The 17,389-nt window shown below is 51.1% G+C and overlaps 1 protein-coding gene across 29 annotated transcripts in view; it reads right to left on the reverse strand.

Annotated features, from left to right (window-relative positions):
• Positions 1–17,389, reverse strand: part of Nfix (nuclear factor I/X) — a 96,527-nt gene that overhangs the window by 55,787 nt on the left and 23,351 nt on the right. For 14 of the 29 annotated variants that reach the window (NM_010906.4, NM_001081982.3, NM_001371053.1 and 11 more), the window contains exon 2: positions 11,286–11,817. In NM_010906.4, the coding sequence (NP_035036.1) occupies positions 11,286–11,817 (532 nt within the window). Of the gene's footprint in view, positions 1–11,285; positions 11,818–12,219; positions 12,726–12,855; positions 12,913–13,160; positions 13,952–15,042; positions 15,517–17,389 lie in introns of those variants that run through there. The other 15 variants (NM_001297601.2, NM_001371058.1, NM_001371061.1 and 12 more) reach the window with 8 other exon arrangements.

Below are 17,389 nucleotides of genomic sequence, written 5' to 3' on the forward strand. Positions count from 1 at the left end.
CCACCTCACAACATCAAGACACCGTCCTGTCTCCTCATCCCCGGTGCCAGCTCTCCACCACTGCAACAATGCTCTCAGGCCTGTCAGATGGCTCACACGTGCCTTCTGTTTCTCAGGCTGACACTGACCTAAACCCTCAGCTAGGGAACTGGCAGAGAGCTTGGGTCTGTCAATATGCAACTCCCCTCCCACAAGTGTTTCCCAAACCATGGAGAGACACAGAGACTGGAGAAACCACTCGGCTCCTCTTTCCTCTCTGAAATGAGACTACGGCTGATCCACCGGCTGTGTGCTCAGAGGGACCCCCTAGACTTCCCGAAGGATGATAGATGAGAGGAGATAGAGCCTGCTGCCCTGTCACCAGATGGGTGGAACACCCACCCAGTGAACCCTACCTGGTCAGTCACAGACTTAGCCCTCACCCCCACCTAAGCATTCTACCCATCTGCTGCCTCCCTTTAAAGGCCTCTCCTCACTTGGTCCCCTGGGGAGCGGTCTTGTTACTAAGGAAACAATGATGTCATGTGGCTAGTGGGGATTAGATCCCTCCTACCACCCCCTAACTAGGTACCATGGCTGCTGACGTCATTGCTCAGAAATTTATAGCCCAGAGTGGGTATTTATAATATGGCTCTGGTGTGGCCACATATTCAGTGTGGGGCTGGTGGCTATTTATAGCCAAAGGATACACACTTATTATACCCCCTGTCTGTATTCTGGGCCACCTGTTATATAACTGCCATTATGCAATAATGCCCATTATATAATAATTATGCACTAATGGGGATATAATCTACAGGCATAATAAGGACACATTCCCCAAGGGCTGCACTGGGCCAGCCGGCCTCCTGCAAGTTGCCTCTGGGGAGTCTCTTGATCTCTTTCTGTGGCTCCACCCACTCCAGGAGAGTCATCAGGTGTCTTGTACTTGCCTGTCTCTCAGCCTCTTAAGAAGGGGCTTTCTTCCCTAGACTGGCAGACGAAGCTATAAAACCCTCTCTGGATTTTTTCCTAAGTCTTTTTGGTTTCTGATTTTCCCATCCCCACTCCTGGCCCTGAGCATGCCTCTCACTCCCCACCCTCTCCTTTAAGCTCGAAACATCCATAAGATGGGATAAACTCTAGTAACAGCTGACATCTCCATGACTTCAAACCCTTTTAAAGAATCCAGGCCAGTTGGTGGGTGGTCTATCCCATACTAGAGTGTCCTCACCCTCTAAGCAAAGGCTTATAAAGCCAGATGTGGACATCTGGGTCCAGCCAGGCACAACTGAACGGGCCTCTTCCTCAGTCCCTTCAGGCAGGTACAAGAGCCCAAACACAGGAGGTTGACTTACTTACATGGTAATTGAGGCTACAATGGCTTAGAAATTCTCTCTCTCTCTCTCTCTCTCACACACACACACTCTCTCACACACACATTCACACACACACACACACTCACACACACACACTCACATACACACACACAGAGCATGATGTGGCCCACTCAGACACCACTATATGATCTGCTGGTCACCTTTTTCTCCCAGGAAGGACAAGACTGTCACCTGGGGAAGGGTCAGGAACACTGGCTCTGCACCTGTGACAAGGGGGCAGAGACAAAGTTGGGGAGTGGGAAGAGTTAAGGCTTAAGTGGCCCCAATAGAGCCAACTTAATTAGCCCAAATATACCAACTGTTCTTAAAACATATATCTATATTTAAAACTTACTTGATATATAAATTGATTTAAAGCACACACATACACATGCACGCATGCGCACACACATGAACACGAACCTCCTGTGAAGTGAGCCTCCTACAGACATGAGGTGGTGGACTGAGAAGGCTTCTTCTGCCCTTTCCATTGTTTAAATTCTCAGAGAGTATGTTACTCTATAATAATAAAGTAAATCAGATATTCAACTTAAAAATGAGCCTATCAAGGTCCTGCCGTAATCCTGGTCTGAACTCCGCACTGTAGGTTGACCCGAGGCTGCTCTCAGGGACTTGGATGATTCTGGAAGACTCTCTGGTTCATGGCACAGGCCTGGCAATCTCCAGATGAGCGGACTCAGCGCACAGAGAGAATATGTGTGAGGAACAAGATGGCACCCTAAACCAAGACCCAGAGGCCGGCTTGTGATTCATTCCCATGGGAATAAAACACAGACGGACCCCATTCCCCCATGACACTTCAACCCAAGGGTCTTGCTGTTTAGATATCTGGGAGGAGCACAGGAGAAGAGCCAAGGCTCAGAGGTTCAGTCTCCATGGAGCAGAAAAAAAATGAGGGCCCCAGACTCAAGATGCAAGAGGTAAAGAATAAGTGGCAGACCTTGAACCCATTCCTTCCATGACAGTGGCTCTTGGCTAGGGGCGATCCTGTCCTCAAAAAGCACTAGAAAATATCTGGGCACATTTTGGTGTCACACCTGGATGAGGGAGTTATAATGAGCAGTTGGTGGGAGTGGGGTTCAAAGCCAGAGATGACGCTAAGCACCCAACGGTGCTCAGGACCGGTCCCACGGCACAGAGTGGATGTTAATGGCTGTGTTGGGAAGCCCAGCAGTAGGGGGAGATAATACAAGGCCTGAGAGGGAAAGTTTGCCAGCCCCTCGAATATCCCAGCCCTTGGCACATTAGCAGAGGTTTTATAACCACGGGCCCAGACTTTTCAAATGTTCTGAAAGCCGCGAGAGGTAAGGAATGGGTCCGTGGCAAAGCACATGCCTAACATGGGCAAAGTCCTAGATTTCAGCCTCAGCACCACAAAGACAGAATAAAGAACAAAAGATGCAGAGATGCCATGCATCCTTGTAAGTAGTGGTCCTCACCTTTCCTACTGCTGTGACCCTTTAATGGTTCCTCATATTGCGGTGACAATCATCCATAAAATTATTTTCATTGCTACTTTGTAACTGCAACTTTGCTACTGTTATGAATCATAATGTAAATAACTGATATGAAGGATATCTGATATTTTACACACACCTCCCCAAAGGGGTTGTAGCCCACAGGTTGAGAACCACTGAAAAGGATCTCATAGGAGGCAACGAATTGTCAACTATTATAAAACTTCTAGTAGTCGTCTGGTTAATTATGGTAATTACGTTTATTTTTTTATTTCAAACTATAACCCTCCCCCAAGCAAACTCCCAGGAAAAGGGTGTGGCAGGGCAAGCATTGTGGATCCCAAATCCTGTTTGCCTGGCCCTGCACCTGGATCTCCTGCATACTCCACCACCCAAGGCCAGTGAGTGATATCCTGAGCCCCAAGGAGGTGTGACAAGAACTGTCCCTGGTGGCTGCAAAAGGGAGAGTCCAAATAACCTGAGCCCTAGCTCCTGTCTATGTAGATCAGGGAGCAGGGAGCATCTCCAGAAAAGGTGGCCATGATTGAGAACAGTATCAGGGGTCTGCCCTGTGTCTTCGCCCATATGCTTAGCAGCTGGGGGACCCCTTGAGCTGAGCTACAAGCGGGGCTCCGGCCCCTTCTAGACAGCAGCAGGTACTACAGGGCTGGAAATGACTGCCATGGGGACTCATGAGAACTCCGCCAAGGCTTGGTGAAGTTCAAGGAGCTTGAAGGATCGCAGGCCAAGGGGACCTGGAACCTCTTTTTGCAGAAATTCACAGTGACCTAAGTCCCTTGCCATCTCTTCCAGTCTCCTCCTCTACAGAGTGATATAAAATGACACCTGCCTGCCTGTCTACATCAGTCCACCTCTGAAAGGAGGAAGTCAGCCCTCTGCAGGCTGAAAGGCTCAGTCAGCTGGCGGGATGAGCTAACTCCTGCTGGTCTTTCAAGTGCCCGCAAGGTGTGCAGCAGGGCAGTCACCCCTCCCTAGGCCTGGTCTCTCCAGAGCAGCACACACACACACCCAGCCAGGCCGGTAGATTTAAGACAGGTTGCTGGGAGGGACTGGGGAGGAACCACGTGGACTGCTAACTCTACTCCACATCTCCAGAGGGGACAATTCCTTTCCTCCATCATTAGAGGACAGTTTCTGGTAGACTGGGTAGACAAGTACCCTTAAGTTACTGGGGTTCCCCAAATACCAACAAATGGAGACCTACCCCTAGGGTAGCAGTAGCTGCATCACCACTAAGACATGGAAAACGGGGAAGGGCTGAATGGTGGGCTGCCTGGCCATGGCAGCTGGTGGGGGTGGGCAACAGCCTGGGAAAGAGGTAATGCAAAGGGCAACCTGCAAACATATGTGTTTTTCACATCACCAGAGGGGACAGAAAACCAGGTATTAAGTATCTATAGAGATAAAGTCAGAGACCCAGGCACGCTTAGAGAGAAAAGGGGACAGCCTGATGCAGCCAAACCACCCTACCCCAGCCCCTCTGCCTTCTGGGACCCTGTTCTAATGCCAACAACCCTTCGGCTCAAATATGCTTAAAATGGCGACGGCGGCCTGTAGGGCCGGGCGTTTGTCGTGCAGTTTTCCATGGTGCCCTCAGTGCCAAGAAAAACCTACCATCAGAAATGCCATCAGCTATATTTATCTATCTCTCAGCCCCCCAGCCTCCTCCTCCCGTCTGCCAAGCAGGCCCTACGCAGCCCCCCCCCTCACCCAGTGGGCACACGTCCCTGTTGCTGATGACTGTGACCACCTGCCCAAGCCTGAGTCTCCACCACTCCCCCCCAGGGCCTGACAGTATGCACCACCATTCTTCCTGGTTGTGCTGGGGTCCATGCACAACGGTTTCAGGCATGCCCTTGGCAAGGGCTGGCCTAAATGTCCCTTGTCGTCGGCATCTGTGAACCAGGGTGATCCTCCATTTAGTTCCAGCCTCAACTCTGCTAATAGGGGCCTCCGCGGGGGCCATTCTGCCCTCAGCCCTATACAAGTGGCATGCCTGCTCTCTAGATTCCATTCTCACCCAGAAAGATGAGCAGTCACTAAGGAGACCTGCATCCCTCCCTCCATTCCTGCCTGGGGCAGGAAAGGCTCTGTCTGTTTTCAAAGACACCAAACACCCTTTAGCGAGAAGTTCGTATTATAGAGGTTTCATGCTCTCAGTCCAGAGAACCAGGAAGAAAATGATGGAATTGGGTGCCACTCCAGTCCTCAGGGGACACAAGGAACAGGGACAAGTCATTTACCGTCAGGCACTTGGGACCTTTCATGACTCCAGACACAGGCTTCAACGTGAGCTGGATTCCCCATCTGTGGGCCTAGTTGCTGAGAAGAGCCTCTCAGCGGTCCACTGTGGGATGAGTGCCCTGAGCCCTACACCTGCTCCGGGGGCCACGGGCACCCTCTGCCCAGCCACTGGTCCCTCCCTAACTGAGACAGAAGTCCCAGGGAGCCAGCTCCCAGAATGAAACAACCCAAATAAAAATTTTGAAACCCAGGAGCTCTTTCTCTGGGGGCCCCCTCCCCCTCCGCAGGCAAATGAAAACAAACAAGAAATCAAAGAGGCCTTTTGTGCAAGCCCTGCGCTGACACGCTGACACGGCTGGAGCCTTTGAAAAGGCTTCTGAATCAATCGGACAGTGAAGGATAAAATAACCTAAGCGTGGCAGCTCCTTCGAGAGGAAGGCAGAAAGGGCTGGGAGGCAGCTACCTTCTCCAGGCAAAAAAGTGGGGACACTCACTGCCACCGGACACTGGCGTGGAGAGAGAACCTGGCATGGGTCTCACTGCCTGTCTGTGCCCCATCTCTGCAAAAAGGAGCCTGACTTCCCTTCATGGCCTCCATGAACTGAGCTGCCCCCAAGGAAGCCCTGAAGGCCTTGCCTCTCACCAGCAAGGATTACCTCAGGTTCATGCCTACCGGGTATACTAGATGGAACTTTCTAGAAGCTATCACCTGGCTCCTGCCTGCTAAGCTCAGAAAGGATTTCCTACTTCCCAGAGCTCTGCGACCATAGGCTAAGTGTGCTCCTCATAAAGGACATTCTTCCACTCTCTTTGGCACAGCCAAAAAGTAAAACAATTCCTCGGGAAGTCCTTCTGGTGGCTAGCCCCCAACGCTCCTGCTGCAGAACAGCCTGTTTCCTCTGGGCTGATGACAGAGTACAGCTGGTCACTGTACCCATAATTCAGACTGGACCATCCAGCGGGCTTTGGCTCACTCATGGTCTGACGTCTGTAAGCACAAGCTCAGACAAAGCTGTTTCGTTTTCTCCCTCGTGTTACAGCTCTAGTCTAGTCCGCATAGAGAGCGCACTACCAGGACCCCTGGGACCCGCATGCAGTAAGCTTCCTGACTGGCTGGGCAGACAACACTGTGGACAAAGGGGACAGAAGCAGGTGGTCAAGGGCTCCATAAATAAGCCCAAGCCTGAAGAGGGGTCAGAGTAGTCTGTCCACAGTCAGGGCTGCAGGCCCTGTACTTGTTGAGGGCCTCTGCTATCCTGTTGCAGTTCCTAAGAACCGTGCACAGGAGCCAGGCACTGTTGTTTTGCTCTGAGATTTGAGTATTACGTAGCAGAAGGCCCTGAAGATGGCAAGTGCCCTAGGACTCTGGCAGGGCTGTGGACACTGAGGAGGCCACTGAGGAGGAGGGTGGGAAGGAGGGAAGCCGACACAGTGAGATCACCCTGCTTCTACCTGGACAACCCCAGGACAACAGGTGAAGGAGGCAGAGAGGCATGTTGGGTCGGGCTCAGTAAACCCTAACAGTGGTCACTGTGGCAGCTGCCATCCAAGGATGGCCTAGGTATAAGCTGACTCAAGCCTGTGAGACAGAGGAAATAAGACTTAACCACCAAAGCAATGGTGGCACTGCCTGCCTATAGAAACGTCTCAAGGGGACTCGACGTTGCATCACAAAATAACCCAGAGAACTTGCTAATGTCACTAACTGCGTTCCCGGACCCCACGGTCTCTGCCAACCCTGATACCAGATGGCGATGCCTTAAGACCCAGACAAGTAGGTAAGGAAGGGCCAGTGCTCAGGGTGGATCTCAAAAGGGAGCCAGGCTGTGCTGGTCTTTCCCACGTGCACCAGGCTCACCAGAAGGGTTGGGAACTCACAACAGTTTTAGAGCGTGAAGCAGGAACAAGCCATAGCCACTGCTGGTGGAGGCATCCTTGCTCACTCTCACTCGAGCCTCAAGGCTAGTGTGAATGCTAAGCTCAACTCCTGGGAGCAGCAGAATCAAACTGTAACATCTCATACTTAAAAGAACTTCGCAAGGCGAAGCCCGAGTTACTATCTCATTCCCTATGACAAATATGGCTGAGCCTGCCCGCCCCAGGGCCTGGTAGCACACTGGACCACAGAGTCCAGTATGCAGTGGTCCCACATGGGTGGAATGGCCCCCAGAACAGTCGTGAAGATCAGGAGGAGGGCAACGGTGACATGAAGCACCCACCAGTACCAGGCAGGGTGTTGGGGGGGGGGGCGGCCGTGGTCATGCAGGAACAATCTTATTTGGGTTCTCACTTAGATGAATTATAAACAAAAGCATATGTTGATAGCTGGGGAATGGAGGTACCATGACACAAAAGACTGCTGAGCTGTGTGCAGTGGAGCAGTCCTTTAATCCTAGCACCAGGGAGGCAGAGGCAGGGGGATCTCTGAGTTCAAGGCCAACCTGATTCCATAGTGAGCGTTCCAGGACAGCCAGAGATACACAGTGAGACCCTGTCTCAAAACAAACAAACAAAACAAAACAGAAACAAGCAAACAAAAAAACAAACAAAAAAACCACAAAATAACAAAAACAAAAAACCAAAAACAAAACACACATACAAAACTGACTTTTTGAAATCTCAGATGAGGACAGGCTGTGATACCCTGTCCTAGTGGGCAATGGGGACATGTATGATTTGAGCCTAATCCGAGTCAAGGACTCTAGGTCCTGTGATGGGTATAGGAGGCGCGCGCCTACCAAGAGGGGAAGAATTTTGATAGTTCTGAATTTCATTTTCTTTGCTAGGACTGAAACCAAGGTTTGGTTTGGTCTGTGAGGGTTGACCTCCGGGACTGTTGGCATGGCTGCCAGGCCTACTTGGCCACACCTCTCCACGATGCAGAGCCCTCCCGCCCCCACTCCTGCTGCCACACTGCCTGCTCTGGGACCCCCTTTCTGGATGAAAAGTCGTCCCAAGGAAATAGGCCTTCGCATCTCCTGGACAGGGTTTCTCGCTTCAGTCCTGCCTCAGCTTCCCCTGCTGAATGCAGACGGACGAGCAGGTGCATGGTGACCGTCCTTCACAGCAGATAGGTGGCTTTGTGGCAGCCTCTTAGAACAATTCTAGAAGTCACCCGTATCTGTCCTCACATTGTGCAATCTCTTGAATCTTCTGGGGCACAGGGGCCAGTGAGGGTCTGGGTGACAGTCGTACCTAGATGCAAAGTCAGATCCTCACGGCTCTTGCCATCTCGAGCAGGATCATAAAATCTGGCACCATCCACTTGGCCGCACCCAACTCTTCAACCCAGCTTCTATTTTTAAAAATTTGCTTGGTTTTTATGTGTCTGAGTGTCCTGCCTACCTATATGTCTGGGCACTGTGTGCCTGCAGAGGTCAGAAGAATGGGTCAGAGACTCTGGAACTGGGGTTATAGAGGGTTGTGAAGCCCTGCAGGCACACAAAACTCAGGTCCTCTGGAAGAGCAAGTGTTCTTAACCACAGAGCCATCTCTCTAACACCCAACCCTGGTCCCCATTTCTTACACTGTGGCTCAGCTGGGTATTTTTTTGGGGAAAGATAATGGAGAAGGTAAGGCCACAGAATCAATAGCAGTCAGAGGATGTTTTCTGTCACACCAGAACCACCCAGTGAGGAGCAGGCAATGAGGCCCAGTGAGTGAGTGGTCCTGGCCTTACCAATGCCTGAATTTCCTCCAAAAGGGTACCCTGAAATTCTAGCCAATCCGGTAAGAAATCCTGAACATTCAAAGTTACTGTCTAAAGTCTAGGCCTTGATTAACAAAGAATATGTCTTCAGTCATGTACCGAGTATTTGCTGCAGCTCGGTCAGTCTCGGCCTGGCCAGAAGCGGCCCTGGCAACACGCAGTGTACTATGAATTCACTCGTATTTCTGGACGAATGATCTCATTAGCTGGGGATAGAAAGCCTTGTGCCTTCCCTTGCCCCTTCCACCTGCCAGGTCAGTACAGCCAGGAGGCTGGCTGGGAAGTGGTTTCCTTCCTCACACACACCATCCACCTCAACTCCACACTGGCAGTGGTCAAGAATGTGGCCCAGGGCTGGTTGGTCCTATCTCTAATTCCAGCAGTCAGATGCAGAGACAGGCAGATCTCTAACAAGTTCAAGGCCAATTTGTTCTATATACCAAGTTCTAGGCTAGCCACAGCTACATAGTGAGACCCTGTCAAAAATAAATAAGTGAAGCAGCCTAAACTAAAAGGGCCCGAGAAACATGCAGCCATGAGGGTCTGAGTGCACAGGGCGGGCGGGCAGGGGGGGGGAGCCAGGCTAGGAGAAAGGGGGTGCTGACTTTTTCCACTTGGCTCTCTGGTTTCAAGCTCTAGGAGTGGAAGGTTCAGACTCCCTGAAGGAAGGAGGTATCTTTTAGATACACTGGTGAGCTCCTGCTCCAAGGTGCTCCCAGCATCCCCAAGGCTGACAGGCTCTCACCCTCCACAACCTGGCTTACTATACACACAGAGAATGAGGGGTGACAAACAAAACAAAACAAAACAAACAACAACAACAACAACAACAAAAAACGCTAAGAGAAAACCTAAGCCTCAGGGAGATGTAAGGACAGGAAACTAGTCTGTTACATGAGGGGTCACTTAAGGCAGAATGCAGGCCTAGAAAGATGCAGGAGGAGGGTCGCGGCAGTGATCACTGACTCCACCAGTCACCAAAGCCATCTCTCAGACAGAGAGGGAATAAGCAAGAAGGGAGACCTTGGATGTCATTTCTCTTCACGACAAGGATACCCTCCACACTGTTCTCTGTGAGAAAGACAGCGCTCCTGGAAACATCACCCTAGCTGTGTGCCTGGGTCCACTCACACCACTTCCTCCTAACTTTCCCAGCAGGCAAGGGGGTGACCCTGGTGGCATGCACTGCCTTTCTTTCTTATGAATGAATACAAAGGAAGACAGGGAGGCGCTGACACAGGAACGACAGGTTTTCAGTTTTCCAGAGCTTAAATAAAGCCACATTCTCTCACATGCACAGAAAGAAAAAAAAAAAAAAAAGGAAGAAGGGAAATGGGGGAGGGTGTTGGAATAGTGGAGAGGAAAACGCACACACACACACACACACACACACACACACACACACACAGGTTTGGTAGCCTCTCATTACAAGTTGGTTGGGCACAATGTAAACACACTTCTGCCTTGCTTAATCACAGAGTACCGCCCGTTTAGGTTTCAAAGGCGGCAGTAAATTGGGCGTAGCTGAGTGGAGGCTAAAAATTAACCAGCCATCTCTGTTTCAATTTGTAAGAAAACAAAAGTGGAGAGAAATTATGAAAAGAGAAAGGGAAATGGGGGGGGGGGGCTGGCTAGGCAAGGCCAGAGCGCTGAACTAGCCCTGGCCAGACAGAGGGCAGGCAGTACTATAGTGCAAAGGCAGCCAGCTAACATAACACTTAAGGCACAAAAAGGAAAAGGGTTTTTGCAGGTTTTGTTTGTTTAAGACTTCTTCTATAGCAGGCCTGCTCCCCACAAAGCCCCTCAGCTCTAGCACAGAGGCCCAGGGTCACTGGCGCCATGGTGTGGTGTGTATCCATCCAGGAGCCTGGAGTTCGAGGAATCTCACTGCCTTCCCTTGATATAAAAGCAAATCCCAGCCACAGGAGAGCAACTACCTGAGCTTTTAGAAGGACCCCAGAATCAGTACCTTCAGTCCTCATATGCCAGATCCCAACTACAAGCCCTTCTCTCCCAAACTTGCTGCCAGCACCCCCACTTCTACCAAACCCAGCTTTTCCTGGGATGAGGCAAAGCTACACAGAAGCCTGTATCTTCTCCCCAACCCCGAGCCTGTCTGGCTCATCAGAAATGGTTAGTGTTGATGTTGTCATAATCTGTCTCAAACTCTCACCATTATGGATAATTAGGAGACATCTTGGCCCTGTCCTAAACTCAACAGCATCTTTACTATAGGAAAGATGAAGATGCCCAATTCAGTGCCACAGCAAGGGAGGAGAGGGAGAGAGCAAAGGGGTGGGGGTAAACAGAAAGGCTGGAGAAGTGAGAGAGCCACCACGTGTGAAGCAGAGGCCAGTAGGACAGGCTACCGGTGAGGCCCAGAAGCAGTGCTGTTCAGAAACAGGAGAACAATAAACTGAACAAATACCAGCAACTGAAATAAAATTAGGGAGGGGGTTGATGAGAGCAACCTACCCGGAGTGTGGACAAAGTAAGCCAGATAAAGGTCCAGTTCTTTGATTGTGACTCCAATGTGATGTGGCTGGACACACAGGCCGGGGTTCGAGCACTGGGGCGACTTGTAGAGCCGCTCCCCATCAGTACTTTCCAAAGGGATCCCTTTAAACAAAATCACCATGACCAGGTCCAGCCGCCACACCTTGTCAGCCTGGCGCAGGCAGTCAATCCGCCGGATCTTGCCCTTCTGGTCGGGGTTGGAAAGCACGCAGCAGGGGGGCTTCTTGCCCGTGATGGTTAGCACAAAGTCCTCGCGGAACTCGGGCCGGATGTCTTTGCGCAGCTTGGCCAACAGCCGGGATGCCCACTTCTGCTTGATCTCAGGCTTCTCGCCCAGCAGCTCGTCCTTCACTGCGCGCTCCTCGTCCTTTGACATCCGCTTCTCGTGCTTCTTGAAGTACTTGCGCTTCCGCGCCTGCAGGTTGAACCAGGTGTAGGAGAAGGCTCGGACGTGAGGCAGCAGCGCCTCGATAAACGGGTGGAACTCATCCTGCAGGCGGCAAGCCGGGAGCATGCGGGGCGAGGGAGGACGGGAGGAGGGGGAAGACGGGATGAGGGGGAAAGAGAGAAGGAGAAACACAGCGTTAGAAGGGGGCACAGGAAAACCGCCTTCTTCTCCTTCTCCCTCCCCCCAGCAATTTTTTTCTCTTGAGATTGTTCTACTGAAGTGTGGTTTGGAGCCACCACCAGCTTCGCCAGCCACTTGCTCCCATCTCAGCCTCAGCAACCAGAGGCACGAGAGCTTGTCCACACACCTATTCTCTCTCTCTCTCTCTCTCTCTCTCTCTCTCTCTCTCTCTCTCTCTCTCTCTCTCTCTCTCTCTCTCTCTCTCTCGTCTTTACACACACACATGCACACAATGTTGCTTCACACACATATACCCACACACACCATGGGCTTGCTGCCCCCCCCTTCTGTCGCACCCATGACATGTCCATGTTCTACAGCAGCTGTGAACTAGGGTCAGCTGGTTCCAGTAGTGTCCTGCTGCCCCTGAGGGTGCAGACCAAAGGGCATGCAAGAACTGCCTTGTCCGGACTGGCCAATGTTTGGCTGCCCCCAGAAGCCAGAAAATGCCATCTGAGATGCAGGAAGCAGCTTTGGGTCCCCTCTCACCAGACTGTTTGCATTTTCTTTTCTCCAGATCCTGTTGGAACATCCACCCCAGCATTTTTAAAAATCAGACCTAAATCCTAAATATGTGGTTTCAGCTTTGTTATCGGCACCAATACTAATGTTAATCACAGTAATAATGAACAAAACACTTCTTGTTAGCCCAAATAAGGTGGTTTTCTCAGCCACATTAGGGTTAAAAGCTACATGGGTCGTCTTGCGGCCCCTTCCCCAATCTCCCACAACCCCTTCACCCTCAATCAGGTGACAGAGGGCTGGTCTCTCTCTTAAGGTCTTTTTTTTTTCCTTTTGTTTTGTTTTGGTTTTTGGTTTTTGCTTGTTTGCTTGTTTGAAGTTTAAATAATAATTGATTTCTTTTTACAAAAATAAAGCTGGAAAAAATCAAATAATTACCATTGATCTGAAGCACCCGGCAAAGCCAACGCCTGATTCTGAGATTCTGGGCTCAACAGAGTTATGAGTTAGGGCGGTGGGACTTGGGGAGGAGGAGGAGCAGGGGAGGAAGGTAAATGTTTTAAAGGGGGTTATTATTGGTGTTCTGGGGAATAGGGGCCGGGCTTGGGTGGATTCTCAAACCCTTCCCCCTCCGCCCCCCACGCTCCATTGCACAGAGGGGGAAATTAATTTTTTTAAGGAGTAGAAAGAAAGAAAGGTCAGGATGGCGAGCAGAGAGAGCGCGAGGTAGCTTCTACACACACCAGGTAAACAAAAGCTAACAAATTGTTTCAATTTCTTCCTCTGTGCATCCTCTTGCAGTTTAAAATAAAAGAGCAAAAAAAATATGCAAAATTAAAAATCAAAACCAACCTCCTACCACCGCCCCACGCACACCCACAACAGCGTACCCTACCCCACCCCCCCAACCCCCGGAAAAACAAAAACAAAAACCAGGAGGAAAAAAGCAGCAGCTGAAGAAAAGGCTTTCGGCTTTGGCAGCGGCACAAGGGTGTAAACTTCGAGCTGCTCCCTCCACCCGACCAGAGGAAGAGGGGGAGCTCGCAGATTCTCGGGGAAGAGGACGAGTTCTGACCGGCTGCAGACCGTTGCTGGCAGACGCAGCGAAAGGGAGAGAGGGAGCCAGGGAGGGAGGGAAGGAAGAGGGGGAGGGAGAGAGCGAGGATCTCAGGAAGACGGGGATGGGATGGGGTGTGCGATGGTGCGCATGTGAATGTGTGCGCGCGGGAGAGGGTGTGTGTGCACCAGCACTGCTCGGGTGGGTGGGTGGGGGGGTTGTGGCTCCTTTTCTCTCTCAAACTCCCCCTCCCCTTCCATGCTCAATCCCCATCCATTTATGTGTGCCAAGTCAGTTAAAAGGGGGAGGGAGACAGCCAGAGGAAAGGAGAGAAAAACAGAGAGAGAGAGAGAGAGAGAGAGAGAGAGAGAGAGAGAGAGAGAGAGAGAGAGAGAGAGAATGAGCAAGGGAGGGAGGGAGGGAGGGAGGGAGAGAGAGGGAGAGAGAGAGAGAGAGAGAGAGAGAGAGAGAGAGAGAGAGAGAGAGAGAGGCGAGCGAGAGAGTGAGGGGGGAATCCACCTATTTGGCAAAGAGGCATCCACTTGCAGCCAATGGCTGGGTCCAAGGGGAGGAGGGAGCTGGGCGAGCTGAGAGGGTGGGGAGAGCCCCCCGGCAGTTGGAGACCAAAAACAATTTGCCCAATCGACAAGTTCATGTCTAATGAACAAGCGAAGTCCAGCAGTTATGAATTTTTCATCCCAGGCGCCCACTTGGGTCTCTTTGGCAGCAGCCACCCAGCAAACTTGGGGGGTGGGAACACTAGGATTGAGGAAGACTTAGACTTTTTTTTTTTTAAGCCAGAAAATAAATAAATAAAGGCCTGACTCCTGGCGGGCTGGCGGCTGGGCGGGAGCCCCAGAAGGCCTTGGGGAAGCAGCTGCGCCTTCTCTGTGCTCTGCTTTCAGTCTTTCTCGCAGGCCAGCTCAATCTCTCTCTCTCTCTCTCTCTCTCTCTCTCTCTCTCTCTCTCTCTCTCTCTCTCTCTCTCTCTCTCTCTCTCTCTCTCTCTCTTCTAGATTTTTTTTAATGGAGCACAGTGGGGTGAGTGGACATTTTCTCCTCCACCCTGTGCTCTAGCCTACAGAACTATGAATAGGAGAAAGCGCCCAGAAAGTGCCATGCCAGCAGCACTGTCAGGGCTCAGACCGTGGGCTGGGTGTAGCCACCTCTTGGTCCCTCAGACCAGGCTGTCTTCAGGATTGCCGGAGCAGTCCCAAACAAGAGGACCACACCCTGCACCTCCCTGCAGTCTCCTCAGCCCCCAGCAAGCTCACAGCCTCTCTCTCTCGGCCTACACCCAGCCACGCACACTCCATTAGTGACGACGAGAGATGCCAACGCAATGTAGCTGTGCTGGTGCAACTGCAAGTTTATTAAAATAGCCTCCTGTCACTGCGCTCCTCTGGCAAGCACTCCACGCAGCTACAAACACAACAGCCAGCCCCTGGGAGAAGTGACAGAGGCTGAGACCGCCACTACTTCCCCTCACCGACACCACCTCCCGCTCTGAGCAAAGCTTCGCCTCTTTCAAATCTGCCCTTGCAACTCCTCTTGGGTTAGCTTCCTTACCTGTCCCTCAAGTCAGACTACAGAGCCAAATAACATGCAAGGTGCAAAAGTCTGAACTGCGGGGCCTGGATGGAGGGAAGGCTTGAGAAAGGATATGACCAAGTGGAAGGCAGAGGGCCTTTAGGAGGCAGACAGGAGAGGTGATGCCAGGGGAATCTGTTCACCAGGTCCCCCAGCAGGAGGGAGGGGAGCCTCCACCAGGAGGACTCTCCAGAAAGGGCTCGAGCAGCCCCGGGAAGCAATGAGAGGACAGGAAGTGAGAGGAAGAGTAGAGGTAGGCACCACAGACTGAGCTCGCAATCCTCACAGCCGCCTTCCCTGCAGGCTCAACCCTAAGCTGGCAGAGGAAGAAAGGTCACACTGCTCACTCATGCCCCTCTCCTCTCCAGCTGAAACCAGGAGCTCCCTGGCCTTTCTGTTCAATGGCAGAAAGGTTCCTGGAAGAGCGCCTGGGGTGAGCCAAAACAAAAGATCCACCCAATGATCCCCCTCCCCCGACAATGGGAGGTGCCATCCAGCACCTGGGACCCCATACCCTAAACGGGCAGCACCAGTGGAGTGGGTTCACAGCTGACCCGAGAGACACTGTCAGAAAGAATAGTGCAGGAGGCAGGTGCCATCACAGACAGGCCTCTTAGGGTGGTGTTCAATAATTCACATTCTGTGAATAACAGGCTTTGGTCCAACCAGCCAAGGATGCTGGCTTAAGGATAGCATGGCAGCAGCGACATGAGGTACTGAATGAAACTGCCTTCTCCACCTTGAGGAAGCAATTTCACTTTCTGAAGTCATAAAAGCTGCAAGTGAATTTGGTGGCATAGAGGGTAGTGGGGGGTATTGTTGCTATCCTGATTATGCTTTAAATATTAAAAAAAAAAAAAAAGAAAGTGACCAATATTGCTCGATGACAAATCCTGGCTTGTTCCTTTTCACAAACACGGGGTGGTGGAGCAAGCCAGCTGAAGGTCTGGCTTGGGGAGCATGCCTAGGGGAAAGTCCACACAAGTTGGGGACAGTGTGTCGTCAGTCAGTCCCTGAGGAACTGAGGAAGGAAAATATCAATGGTCCCTGGAGTGGCAAGCTGATCAGAGGGGTGGCAGGACCACAGAGTGTGTGCAGGAAGCCTAGGAGACTCTGGCAGAAGAGCAATAGACTCTTCCTCACAAATCTGAAAGGGAGAACAATTGTCAACTGTCCTTCTCTTAGGAGGAGGGTGGAGGTGGGGGAGGGGCTATAACCTTGAAGGTGAACAGATCACCTTTGGGCAGTGTCTCTTGTGTGATGCTTCCTGTAAGCAGGCCATCCCAGCAGAGAAGACAGCTCTTTCTTGCGCTCTCTCTCTCTCTCTCTCTCTCTCTCTCTCTCTCTCTCTCTCTCTCTCTCTCTCTCTCTCTCTCTGTGTGTGTGTGTGTGTGTGCCTTATACCCCAAACAAGGGAACATCCCCTTTTGTTAGGAGGCAGTCTAAGCAGCCTTCAGAAGATTACCTGTCCTAGTCCCCACTCCTCCTTTCTTTCTCCAATCAACCCTCTTGGAGGTCACAACCACCTGCATTCTGATGGACCCAAACCTAAGCCAAAACTGGAAAACTATTGATGATTCAAGGTGTTTCCAAGTCTGAGTTAAAACAGAAATGATGGTTCAGGGAGGAATAGAGCAAATGAGGGAACCTTCAGGTCACTGAGGAAGAAAAGAAAGGAAGAGAGAAAGAAAATGAAAGGAAATTTGCTGAAGGGGAAAGGAAGCCAGGGATGCTTGGAGCAACAGGGAAAACCAAAAGACAAGGTGGGGAGCGGGGCTTGAATGGTACTTTCTCCATTTGCAAGAGAAGTCAAGAAGCCAGAAATAATGCTTTTGAAATCCTCGTGGACTTTTGGGTTTTGGAAGGGAAAATTTTAACTTCATGAAAGAAAGGCCTCTCTTATTTTTGAGAAGATAAAAGTTGGTGAATACAGCGAGCTTCTACTGCAACACTGCCCAGACTCTGGTGCTGGTCAGCCATCACGGAGAGAGAGGGATGTGTCCCTATGCCCAAAGAAAGACTAAGCAGATCCCAGAAACAGAAATGCAAAGGGGAAGAAAGAAAGAGAGGCGAGAGGCGGAGAACAAACCCAGGACAGCAACCTGGGCCCAAAGCAAGCAGGGAGGGCAGAAAAACAAGAACACAGAAGATCCAAGACACAAAGGAGAGGGAAGAAAACTAGCTAGGAAAATGGTGGCTCTCAAAGCAGTCCTGTGAACTGAGGCCTTGTGGATTGTGGTAGGAAAAATAGAGAATACAGCCAGTCCTTCACTTACATGTACATTATTAAAATTTCTTCCAGGAAACAAAATAATTTCCCAAAACT

The sequence above is a fragment of the Mus musculus genome, chromosome 8, assembly GCF_000001635.26.
Source record: "Mus musculus strain C57BL/6J chromosome 8, GRCm38.p6 C57BL/6J".
NCBI lineage: Eukaryota > Metazoa > Chordata > Mammalia > Rodentia > Muridae > Mus > Mus musculus.